The following is a 12,736-nucleotide window of genomic DNA, read 5'->3' as shown; positions in this document are numbered from 1 at the left end:
ATATTGCTAAGGGCTTGGTATGTGCTAAGCTCTTTAGAGGTGCATTTGAGGGCTGGGACTCGTAACTGCAAGCCCTGTTCTTTTCTCTCTTCCACGCTGCCTTGAGGGTTAAAGACCGCGGTTCTTAAACCTGGCCGAGCCTCTGCATCACCTAGGACAGGAATCGGTGTTGGCACAGGGCCACGGCCAGTCATTTCTGTATCACCCTTGGCTGCTTTGGTACTAAAAACATCAAGTTGAGTAGCTGCAACAAAGATCACATGGCCCACAAAGCCTAAAATATTTACCATCTGGCCCTTTACAGCAAAGGTTTGCCAGCCTGTGATTTAGGACCCACTTCTCTGAGAGGTCCCTGGGCCAGCAGCATCAGCATCACCTGGGACCTGGGTGGCTCAGTCGGTTGGGTGTCTGCCTTCGGCTCGGGTCGTGGTCCCAGGGTCCTGGGATCCAGCCCCATATCAGGCTCTCTGCTCAGTGGGGAGCCTGCTTCTCCCTCTCCCTCTGCCTGCTGCTCTGCCTACTTGTGCTCTCTCTCTCTCTCTGTCAAATAAATAAACAAAATCGAAAGAAAGAAAGGAGAGAGAGAGAAAGAAGAAAGAAAGAAAGAAAGAAAGAAAGAAAGAAAGAAAGAAAGAAAGAAAGAAAGAAAGAAAGAAAGAAAGAAAAGAAAGAAACTGCAGAATCCTAAGCCCCATCCCAGACCCAGAGAATTCCACTCTGCCCTGACCTAGAGAACTTGTCAAACCTGCAGCCTTTCTGGCCCCTATAGAAGCCCTGGGGTGGGGCCTTTTGTTTACATTGCCCAAATGAATCTGATGTGTAGCCTTAGGGAAGCTGACTGAGAAATCAGGAGTATGGGCCCTCCCAGGATCTCCCTACAGGACAGGCACCAGATCCTCAAGAGGCCAGGAGAGGTGACCACTGAAGGCTCATAGCTGAGCGCCTCTCTAAGAATTGCCCTCCGTCTAAGGAAGTGATCCCACCCAAGATCCCTTCCCCTTGCTGGGGGCAGCCTGTGGCTAAAACTTGGCTGGTAGAGGGTGAAAACGCCTCTCATTACAATATCTGAAGGGCCATCCCTGCTCCCTTAGCCCAGTCCCGCCCTCCTCACCCCTCACACGTGTTGGTCCCTAAAGCTCGCCCCAGTAAAAGCCCACCTCAGTCTATTTCCTGACAGTCTGTAAGAGTATATGGCGTGATAGTAGACATGACATGGCCATAAATAAGAAAATGCAACCAGAATAAGCGTGCTAGGTGTGTGTTAGAAGGGAACACAGGACTGAGGTGGGCACACAGGAGCTGTGGGGCTTTCAGTGGGGGTGGGGGTGGGGCAACAGGATAAGGTGCTTCAGGCAAAGGGCAAACCCTGCGTCAGGCTAAGTGGAGAGGACCTGCAGACAGCTAGTGGAAGGGAAGGCTGAAGAGAAAGCCTTAAATGCCAGGCTAAGACATTTGCATTCAGTTGGCAAAGAAAAATCATGAAAGGCTCTGAGCAGGAGAGTAACACAATAATGATCCCAGTTATGCCTCAGGAATATTCACCTGGCAATGGTATGAAAGATACTGGAGCGGCACGGACTGGGGTCAGGGGACAGGTCACAAAGCTGTTGCAGACGTCGAGCTGCAAGGCAATGAGGCCCAGAGCTAGTGATCGGTTAGGCGGCTGGCATGAAGGAAAGAGCACAGGGCTCAGAATGAAGACAGAGCCGGGTTCCAGAGCCCCCTCAGCCACTTACAACTTTCAAGCTCTGGCGCAGGCCACCTGGCCTCCCTGACTTCTCCCACCTGTAAAACGGGGATAACAGAATTAGGTAATACAGATTCCATGCGGGGCCCACACTGGGCACTCGGCTAAGGGAAACCACGCTCGGGAGCCAGTGGCTGGGTTTATCTGCGTTTGCACACACACCACTTATCACCCCAGCCAAGCAAACCTGAGCCTGGCTGCGCCGGAGACGGTCCCTGAAAAGCGATTCTCACACGTCGCAATTTAATGAGGCCTCGGTTTCATGCTTCAACTTGAACCGTCCCCCTTATGAAGGGTGCGCAGGCAATTGGCACTTCCATTGTAGCTGCCGCTGTGCCCTGTTGTTATGACGACCGGTTTCCCAAACAGCCCTGCTATTTTCTTCAAAGCCTTTCAGTTTCCTCCTGCCCTCAAGTCCATAAGCCCAAGAGACAATAGCGGGGTGGTTTTTTTAGATTTCCGCAGGAAATACTGTCAAGGCCTTAAATGAGCTGACTGGCTGTCTTGCTTCTCCACCAGAAGCCCCCAGCCTGAGCATCCGTGTGACCCTGCACAGCAGACCTCCACAAACGTTCCTGCCCACTGGAAATTGGTGCCACTGAGTAGCAGGGGGCACATCAGTTTCCGGCTGGCATTAACTTTGCAGGAAAATGAAGCAGAAAACAAAGGAATGCCCACTGCACATCTCGTGTACACCACACAGGGTCTGACGTTAAAAGACTATTCCAAAAGATTTAAGTTTAAGCTATTGTATTATTTCTCAAATCAGTTCAATATTAGCACATGTAACTTTCCCAACAAATATCAACCTTTGTGAACTCACTTAACACAAGGTAATACTAAAAACAGTTTTATTATTATTATTGTTACTAGTGTAAATTCTTCATACCAATAATTATGTTGCTCTGGTGTCTAGTAGACCTCCCTCTCCTCGTTTTCCTTTCCCCTTCTCCTTCCTTTCTTTCCTCCTTCCCTTTCTCCTACTAATCTTCTCTCCCCTCTGACGTAGCCTTAGGATGAAAGGTGTAGTTACCCTGCTGCAGCCTACCCAATATCCGTTCTCCCCCTTTTTTCTTTGCCAAAAGGACCACGAGACTTTTAGGGTGGTGTGCGCCCAACTAAAAGTCCCGATCTCCTAGACTATCTTGCAGCCAGGGATGGCCATGTAACACAGTTCTGGCCAATGAGACTCAAGCAAAGCTTACTGGCTTCTGAGAAAGCTATCATTTTGCAGATAAAAAGGAACAGACTCGGGTAGAATGCGCCTTTCCCCCTTCTGCCTATCTAAAGTAAGATGCAACAACACCTTGCAACTATGAGGATGAAATCCACACACCACGGATGGCAAAGCAATCAACTCGGGTCCTTGACAGCATTCCCGAGCAGTGCAGCTGCTTCCCTCCAGACTCTCTGTGAAGCACAGAAGCTAAAGCCTCTACTTGCTATCCCACGTTCCCCTGGTTTCTGTTCCTGCCACCAAAAGCAGTTCCTTACTGATACAGAAGATGAGGAGGGTTCCCTCCATTCAACAAATATTCTTTGAGCGCCTAGTCTGTGCTGAGCACCATGCTAAGTACTTGGGCGACAGTATCGAATATGACCCGCAGCCCTTCATCTCCTAGAGTGAAGGAGTAAAGACATAAACAGTAAATGAACAAGACAATGACAGGCTCAGTGATCAGAAGAAAAAAAATAATCCGATGGTAACTGGGGAAGGCTGGTCTCTCTGAGGAGGTGCCATCTGAACTGAGAGCTGAAGGGTGAGGTGGAGTCAACGAGGGGGAAGGGGGAGGGGCCACATTCCAGCAGGTGCCCCAGGAAAGTGGAGGAAGCCAGCGTGGCTGGAACACTGTGAGCCAGAGAAAGAGAGAGCAGGATAAGCAAAGCTGGAGAAGCAGCGGGACCAGGCTATGCAGGTCAAGGAAAGGGGTTGTGTGGGGTTTTATTCTATATATAATAGATTTGGAAGCTACCGGAGGCCATTAAACAAGAGAGGGACAAGAGCTGATAAATGTTTTTAAAAGATTTTTCTCCCTCTAACATGAAGATGACTTGTCAAAGGCAAGAACAGAAGCAGGCTATTGCTGAGGTTCAAGTAAAACATGACGGTGGCCTGGGCTCAGGGAGGACCAATGGAGACGCAGAGTAGCCCTCACCCTGTGGATGGTACTGCCTGTGATGTCCTCACCTATGAACAACCTCATCAGTGCACTTAGAATCCAACCAGGCAGAGATGAGGACAGGGTAGCTAAGATGTTTTTTAAATGCTGAGGTGCCCAGAACATACAACAGGTGATTGGAGGGAAAGATGGGAGAATTCATAGCAAGTCTTTGATTTTTTTTTTTATTTAGTATTCAGAGGGAAAGAACAGCAAAGTGTTGGGAGCTATTACATGGGGACTGTCACAGCATGTTAATAAGGAATTAATAGAATTGCCAAGAAGTGGTAAGAACACTGAGGTTCTCAAGAATAAACTGCCATTGGGTGCAATCACCAATACCCATGAGTTGCTCCAGCAATACCAGGCAACTCAGAACCAGGGATGTAAGGAGCACAGGGGAAGAGTACCCCAGGTTTGACACTGAGCCCAGGGCAAGACTGAAGAGGTGAGGAGAACCTAGGTACCAGAATGGCAGCTCTGAGAGCCCACACACTTCATATTTGTGAACACATTCATTCTACAATGATTCCTATCCTACATTGTGGAAACAGAAACCTAGACAAGCTAAGAAACTTGCTCAAGGTCACAGAGGTGGTCAATGTCTGCTGTCAGAGACTAATTCCCTAACCACTAAACTATAATCTTCAAGCAAAACAATAAGGAAGATGATGATGATAAAGAAGAAAGCCCAGAAAGGTCCAGAGACTGGAGGTCATGATGGGTGTGAGAAGCTGGCTCATCAAAAGGGAAGGAAGCATATGAAATTATAAACCGACAGCAGGTCAGGCTGGGTGGTCCTGTGCGTAAGGATGTGTGACAGGCTGATGCAGCGGCTTGCAGGAGAAGCTCAACAGGCTCTGGGTTGGACTTTGGGGCTGAAGGGCATCTGGCCAGGAGCCACCCACTCAGTCTTGCCCAACTGCCCACTAAAATGCCTTATGAAGACAGAAAAAGACCAAGACTCACAATCACCCAAATGAAGACTAATAGAAAACCTAATCCCAGACTCTGGGAGAAATTGGCACTATTCATAAAGAAGATGGAGCTGGATTAAGAAAAATCTAAGGCTTCTGGTTTTGCTTCCTTATACAGACACCACATGGCAGGATGTAGGTAGACACTCTGTACTATTGCTCTGACACAGATCCAGAGCTGGAAGGGAATGGGGTTGTACCTGAAGCAGAACACTGAGCAGCCAGTCTACATGACCTCACGGGCATCTGAGGCTCAGACAGAGAGCTGGCCCCTACACCCCCCCACACACACACACACCATAGACCATCTTGCTACAACCATAAAGCAACCATAAATCCCAGAAACAGCTGGGCAGAATATAAAACTCAGCCTGAGCCAACTGTGGGGGGTGACAGGGAGGTGACAGGGGGATATGATTATCGTAAACGGTGGAGTCACAATATGCATTTGCCTTGTATGTTATTTACCTGAATTCAACTATATTTGCTTAGTATTGAAAGGAAAAAGGGGAGAAAAATCCCTTCACTTATCCAGGGCCTTCCCTACCCCTCACCCCTTCCCCCGTTCAAACTAGCCTTTGGCTGCCATGACCTCCAAATAGTGTCCAAAACACAAAGAGAAACAGAACTACTTTTTTTCTCTTGGCCTTTGAGCTTCCAAGAAATTTGAGGAAGTTCTCCTATGTCCCCCAAACTTTAAACATAATCCCCACAGAAGATACCAGACGCCCCATTGGCACCTAGATGCAGGACCTGAAGGGTAAAACACCCAAATGCTGACAGAGGCGTTCCCTCTTTCTGCGCGCTTCTCTAACACTTTCTAAAGTTTCTTAAGCAACATCCTTGTATTTGAAACAAACAAACAAAAAAATTATTCTGCCCCGAGACTGCTCATTTTTAAGGAGGCCATCAGGTGACTGGGATGCGGGTGATTTTCGGGGCACTGTCTGCAGCCTGCTCAGGGCGCTCAGCAAGGCGGTGGGGTAGTGCTCGTCCCACAGGGTTGCCGGTGTCTGCTCAGGGACTCCTGTCCTCAGCCTTGTAAATGCTGGCAGGAGGCTCCCACTCCAAGTATTTTTTCAAAACCACTAAAGGCAGATGGGGTGGAGGAGGGCAATAACTCCGTGCTCAGCAGTTATGGCATGATGGCCACTGCCCTGGATTTAGAAACAAGACACCTGATTTCCGATGCGGGCTCTTCCACTCCCTCTGCCGGTGACCTTACTCGCTCTCCTCATCTCACTGAATCTCAGTTTCCTCATCCAGTAAATGGGGATCACGATGGCTTATGAGATTATTTTAGAGTTATGTAAACTAATGTCCGAAAGAAAAATTCTCACATACATTAGATGCTCAATCAATGGTATTAGAATTTAAATGACAAGAGAATAGACCCAATCTCTGAAGGAAGTGTGAGATAGTGACAATAGAAATTCATGATTTCCAAATGTTCACAATGTTAGTGCTCATAAAGATACTCATATTAGTTTTCCAGAGCTGCTGTAACAAAGGACCACAAACTGGTGGCCTAAGCAGGAGAAATCTATTGTCACACAGGTCTGAGACCAGGAATCTGAGATCGGGGTGGTTCCTTCTGGGGGCTGTGAGGGAGAATCTGTTTGAGGCCTCTTTCTTAGCTCCTGGTGGCTTGCTGACAATCTTGGATGTTCCTTGGCTTGGAGAAGCATCACCCTGACCTCTGCCTTCACCTTCACATGGGGTTCTCCCTGGGTGTCTATTTGTGTGTTCAAATTTCCCTTTTTATAAGGACACCAGTCACATTGGATTAGGGCCCACATTAATGACCTCATTTTAACCTCTGTGAAGATCCTATCTCCAAAAAGGTCCCATTTGGATGTACTGGGGGTTAGGACTTCAACATAGAAATTTGGGGGGCAGACAATTGAGCCCATAACAACAGAGCGATGGAGGTGGTTGGGGGGTAGAGTGGGAGGAGAGCATGTAAGGTGAATGTTGGTGGCAGCTAAGACGGAAGGTACTAGATCATAATGTGGGCTCACGATACACCATCCAGCCTCCTTTCCAGATGAAAGCTAAGGAGGTGTTCAGACTAGCCAGAGAATCTCTGTAGGAGTCCCGGCAGAGATAGGATTTTGCAACTGAAGCAAAATGGTCTCCTGAGTGTGGCTAGAGGCCGTGGGCCTGACACAGAAAGGCTCCCGGGATACAAGCCCAGGTCATCTGCCGGGAACGACAGGCTCAGACATCCGATTGCACCAAAGGCCAGGACGGCCTTATCAGCAGGAAGGGGTTGTGGGTGCAGAGATCCCTAAGCAAAGGCAGGACCAGTAGGGGTCTAAGCCTGAGAGATTGCTGAGTACAGGACAAGCCCGGAAAAAACTCTGTGCCGACTGAGAGGGGACGATGTTCCTCTGAGTGGGGCCCAAGTCTGGAATCTTAAATTCATCTCTGGTTAGAGTCAAAATAGTTTATCTAGTGTCTAACAAAGACACAGTTCAGTGGACTGATTTCTAAGACAAAATCATCTAAGATAAAACTCAGGAAAGAGGATATAAGATAAAACTTCACTTGCTTAGTGGGATCATTTCTCCAACCATTCATTAATTTCTACAGGCAGGCGTGCAATGGTCACTCATGCAGCGCCCAAGCCGGCAGAGCTCCCAGGCTACCTGGAAAGACAAAACAACGCAGTGTGACTGGGGCCACCACGGGACTGGAGAGCCTGTGGCAGGCTGTATGTCACTCTGCCCAGGTGAGGCCTGGGCCATGAGCACAGGAGACTTCCTAAACTTTATGAATTGCCTGGGTTTGCTCCCACCTGTTTTTGTAGTGATTTTTGCAAAACAATCCTGGTAACAGAGGCTTGTGTTTGGCAAAGGGAGCCGAGAAAAGTGGAGGTGTTTTCTTACTTTGCAACCAATCAGGTAGACAAGAACCCCAAAAGGATGAACAGATGGAACTTCCGAGGAAGGAAAACATTATCTCTGGGGAATCCAGGAGAACGAAATGGACACAGAGAAGCGTTAGGAGATTTAGTCATTAAAGAAAGATCACTTGAGGTCCTACTACAGACACAGTGTTAGGCACAGGGATCCGGTGGTGAGCAAAAAAGACCCCTAACCTAACTCATACAGCTTGTCATGCTTGAGGGGGCAGGCATTCATGGATAAATTATCTGAAAATATAACCACAACTGTAACAGGTAGATAGAGGGAGCTGGGGGGAGGGGGAGGGAGGAGTCTTATTCATCAGAAAGCCCCAGGTGGGCTCTCTACTGGTACTCCCTCTCAAGGAAGGAAACAGGATAACCTTCCCTCACCTCGCCCATGGTGACAGCCATCGGGAACAGTCCTGCTTCCTCTGCCATGCTCCTACAGGGGTCTGTACACACACTGCGCCCCGCCCTCCACTCCCCTGCAAAATGAACTACTCAGTCTCCTGTACTCCTCCAGCATCTTTCCCCCATGCTGTTCCAGGATGGTCCACAGGCTGACCTGAAGTGCATCCACCTTTGTATCTGTCTCCACTATATTATTCATTTCTTACAGTTCCAGGAACATACCTTTTTTTTTTTTAAGATTTTATTTATTTGCGAGAGAATGAGAGACAGAGAGGGAGGAGGGTCAGAGGGAGAAGCAGACTCCCCGCTGAGCAGGGAGCCCAATGTGGGACTCGATCCCGGGACTCCAGGATCATGACCTGAGCCGAAGGCAGTCGCTTAACCAACTGAGCCACCCAGGTGCCCTCCAGGAACATATCTTAATCAACTTTGTGCCTAATGTATATTGAATGAGTAAGAGAGCAAATAAATGTCTTATCTTTAGTCTGTCAACACAGGGAAACAAAGACCTAGAATATTGTCTTAATGGCACTATCAAGATGAATCAAGGTCAGCACATTTAAGTATTAAACTGAAACCAACAAGATACATTTTAATAGGAGTAAATACAAAATCTCAACTTTGGATGACTGAAATCAATAATATGACTGCAGGATTCATGAGGGGGAAAAGCCATTCATTTGGCAAACATTTACTGAGTGCCACCTATGTTCCAGTCACTGTTCCAGGTGCTGGATTTATAGCACAGACAACATCTCTGATGTCATAGGACTTAAATTTGACTAAAAAGTAGGATCTGAGGGTTTTAACTCATCGCAAGTCTAATGTGAGTCATCAAAGCAATACAGCCCCAGCAACCCCAGCCGGAAACCAGACAAATCCTAACCTGATTTTACCTGCACTAGGAGAGCTTCAGCACCCACGTGTTGCTCCGTGCTGCTCAGCTAATACCCAAGAGCTTGGAGCTAACCACAGGTCTCTTGTATCTAGAGGGACTTTGACAAACCAAACGGCATATTTGGAAATAATATGGTCAGGTCCCCACAAGTCTGAGAGATGACTGAAAGATTTGCATGTCTTTGAACTGGAGAACCAATGGTCAGAGGAGATGCAACAGCTCTCTTCAAATATTGAGAGTTGTCTGTACAAGACTTGATTGCAAGGGCATGGAGTTCACCAGGTAGAAATTACAAGGCAGCCAAAAGAGTTTCTCACAAGGGGAACTGCTCCACTAAGGTATGGGGGGCCTCCTTCCCTAGGGAAGACATACCCCATCCTCAGGGATGCTGCAGAAGAAAACTATGCTGAGACCAGACTAGAATATCAAGAGATCACAGTAGATTTTGAGTCCCATCAACTGTAAAAGCAAGAATTCTATAGTTACTCTCCCATCAATCAGGAAGGCAATATTTAGGAGTATGGGCTTTGGATTCAGGCAGAGCTGGATCCCAGTACTGGACTGGGCAGTCACTCCCACACTCTACGCCTCATTCCCTTACTAGTAAGAGAAGGATGGTCACAGCTCCTACCTCATCCTGGCCATGAGGACTTGTGAGATGATTTATGTTAAGTGCTGCTTTGTACAGTCCCCAGCCCTCGGTAAGTCATCAATAAACATTAACTGATGGTAATATTAAGTGTTCTTCATTTTATTTTACATATTTCAATTTATTTAGGTAAACTGTTTTCCTGTGAGTCTCTAACTTTGTAATCCTCCATCCTGCATTTACTAAAGCAATTATTATAGCAATCTAAAACTGTAAAGTAGAAGGACTTTAGAGAAATTTGATTTCAGTTCAGGTCTTGATCTCAGGGTCTTGAGATGGAGCCCAGTTTGGGGCTCTGTGCTGGGCATGGAGCCTGCTTAAGATTCTCTCTCCGCTTCTGCCCCTCTCTACCCCACCCCAGCCCCTGCTCAGGCTCTCGCTCTCTCTCTCTCAAAAAAAAAAAAAAAAAAAAAGAGCAGCTGTACGATGAGAAAGGCACTTTGAAGAATCTAGGTTGAATGGGTCCAAGTGGGCAAACTTCAGTAGCAAGGACATCTTGAGGACCACCTGCCTGGCAAGGCTGCCCCATATTTGGCAAGGAACCACAAATGAGCATGCTTGTCCTAGGCCCTACCTGTTGCAGGGCCCTGATCTGATGAGGCACAGTGGGATAGGAGTCAGGATGGCAGACTAAAAAGGAATAAGTACTGGAAATGAATATTTAGCCATCCCATAATAACCATCTCATACCCACACACGTAGGTACACACACCATATACTCCCAGTTACCAAGCAACCAGTCCTTGAAGCTGTACTTTTTTTTTCACACTAGATCTTTTCAACCATTTTTCCTTGGAGTGCAGCTCTGGCCTTTGACTCTGCTGAGAAGTACCACACCTCCTGGGGAAATGCTGTTAAATCTAACATTTACCAGGTCCCTTGTGAAGGCTTATGTCTTATCCTCATTTCTGACACTGAACTGAGCCAACACATCATTTGGAGATTTGCTGAAAGCACCAGCAACACAAAGTAACCATTATGATTACTGCTGTGAGTCAGAAACATTAGAGACAAATACAGTGTTATGTCTTCCACCATTTTTTTTTCACTGACAGTTCTTGCTTTTTTAAAAAAAGGGACTCACCAAGTTCATATGAAAAAGGAGCCAGCTTTGGTCCTACAAGATGGAGGGACTGATTCTTAAAATTAAAACGGCAGCTCTTACGTAGGAAGCATGGATTTAGGATTATTGAACTTTTAAGAGTATTTCACATTTCTTTCCTCCTCCTTATAATATACAGTATGCTTCAAATTAACCTCATTTTCTATCTCAGATTTCATTATTCAAAAATGCCAACAACATAAAGGGGTCTGGAAAGAGTTAAAATATTTTATGCAAATAAGGATCTGGCTTTTGACAACATCCATATACTAAGTAGTGAGGTATTCTCCTTTTCCACCAACACATTTATGACTAAAGGTCAGTCTGTGGCAACAGATATTTTCATCTCTACTCTACAATTATTAGTGTCTCCTTTAAAAAAAAAATCTGATGTGTGACCCGAGGAGAAAGTTCTTTGCATATTCTTCTGTTAAATTTCTGCTACTGGGGGAATGGTGAGAGGATGTGATTTACAGCCCTAGTCCACGCCTGTGCCCTGCCTCATATGAAGCAGGGAGGCACCACAGGGTGGGGAGAGAGTCCTCACTCAGGAACACCTGCTGGAGAAGTAAGCTTAAGTGCAGAATTAGTGATGGGGTGGGCAGGCGTGCACTGTGCCCTGGATCCTGGTTTTCGCAGCCCGAGGGAACTCCTTCCCTGCAGGGAGAGAAGGGGAAGCGAAGGGGAAGCGAAGGGGAAGACTCCACCCAGGCAATCTGGGTCAGGCGCCGTGTCTATAAATCAAGGCAGAGAGGGTCCAGGCGGCGGGTGGATGGAGACGTGGCCGGATCGGGTACACAAGGGCCGGCGTGGGGTGTGTGTGTGTGTGTTGGGGGGGAACGAAGCGGGACAGAGGCGAAGGCAGGCGGGCCGGCGTGCGCGTGGGCTGAGGGGCAGGTGTGCGTGTCAGGTGGGCTGTCCTCCCAGCGATGCATGGGTCCCCGCACTGAGCGAGCACTGGCGGAGGCAGGGAGCTGGGTTCCCCGCGGCTCCGGGGATTGGCTCAGCCTCTGTAAGGGTCTCGCGCTGACCCCACTCCCTGGGCCTGGGTCTGTCGGTCTGTCTTCCTCACCGCCCCCCCAGCCCCCTACCACCCGGACGGAAACCTCAGGCTGCCCCTGGCGCCCCTCATCCCTCCCGCTTCTCTGTCGGCTCCGGCCTCCCGGCGCCTGGGGTCCGCAGGAGCCGCCTCACTCACCCGCGTGCAGGCCGCCCGCCTCGGGGCCGCTGTCGGTGGCCGCGGCGCTGGGCGGCGCGTCCGAGTCGGTGTAGGTGAGCCAGGTGGACTCGGTCTCCCGGGTCCAGCTCTCGTAGTAGCGGGGCTCGATGGCATCGGCCCGGCTACCGCCACAGCCCATTCTCCCGCGCTGCGGTCGCGCCTGGCGGCCCCTCGGCTCACGGCTCCGGTTCCCGCGGGAGCGGCGGCGGAGGCTCAGCCCCGGCAGCGCAGCCCAGGCGGCGACGGCGGCGGCGACATCGTGCCCCCGCCCGCCCGTGCCGAAGCCAGGCGCCCAGCTCCCGCCGCGCCCCCGCCCCCTACGCGTCGCCCTCTCCCCGCGCCCCTCCTCCCCGCCTCCCAGGCCCTCCCTTCCCTCGTTCCCCTCCCCTCCCCCTCGTCCCCCGCTCCCTCCCTCGGAGCGCCCAAGCTGGTCGGGGGCGCAGGAGCGGTGGCCAGAGAACGAGAGGAAGGCGGGGTCCCAAGAGCGGTTCGGCCTCGCGGGCTGGGGTCACGCTCCCAGGGTCCTGTGCATCCATCCGTCCGCACATTCCCCCGTTCACCCATTCATGCATGTATCCTTCTTCCCACTTTCCTCTTCTCCTTCCTTCCTCCCTCCCTTCCTTCCTTCTTTCCTTCCTCTTTCCCCTTCCTCCCTCCCTCCCT

At 49.3% G+C, this 12,736-nt stretch overlaps 1 protein-coding gene across 3 annotated transcripts in view; it reads right to left on the bottom strand.

The window, feature by feature from the left end:
* BAALC (BAALC binder of MAP3K1 and KLF4) overlaps positions 1-12,311 on the bottom strand; it is a 76,521-nt gene extending 64,210 nt beyond the window's left edge. For all 3 annotated transcript variants that reach the window (XM_035011678.1, XM_035011679.1, XM_035011680.1), the window contains exon 1: positions 12,053-12,311. In XM_035011678.1, the coding sequence (XP_034867569.1) occupies positions 12,053-12,212 (160 nt within the window). In that variant the 5' untranslated portion in view covers positions 12,213-12,311. The remainder of the gene's footprint in view (positions 1-12,052) is intronic.
* Positions 12,312-12,736: the final 425 nt, after the last annotated feature.

This window comes from Mirounga leonina, unplaced genomic scaffold (assembly GCF_011800145.1).
Source record: "Mirounga leonina isolate KUSES-001 unplaced genomic scaffold, KU_Mleo_1.0 Mir_165, whole genome shotgun sequence".
NCBI lineage: Eukaryota > Metazoa > Chordata > Mammalia > Carnivora > Phocidae > Mirounga > Mirounga leonina.
This window is presented reverse-complemented; position numbering and strand designations above follow the sequence as displayed.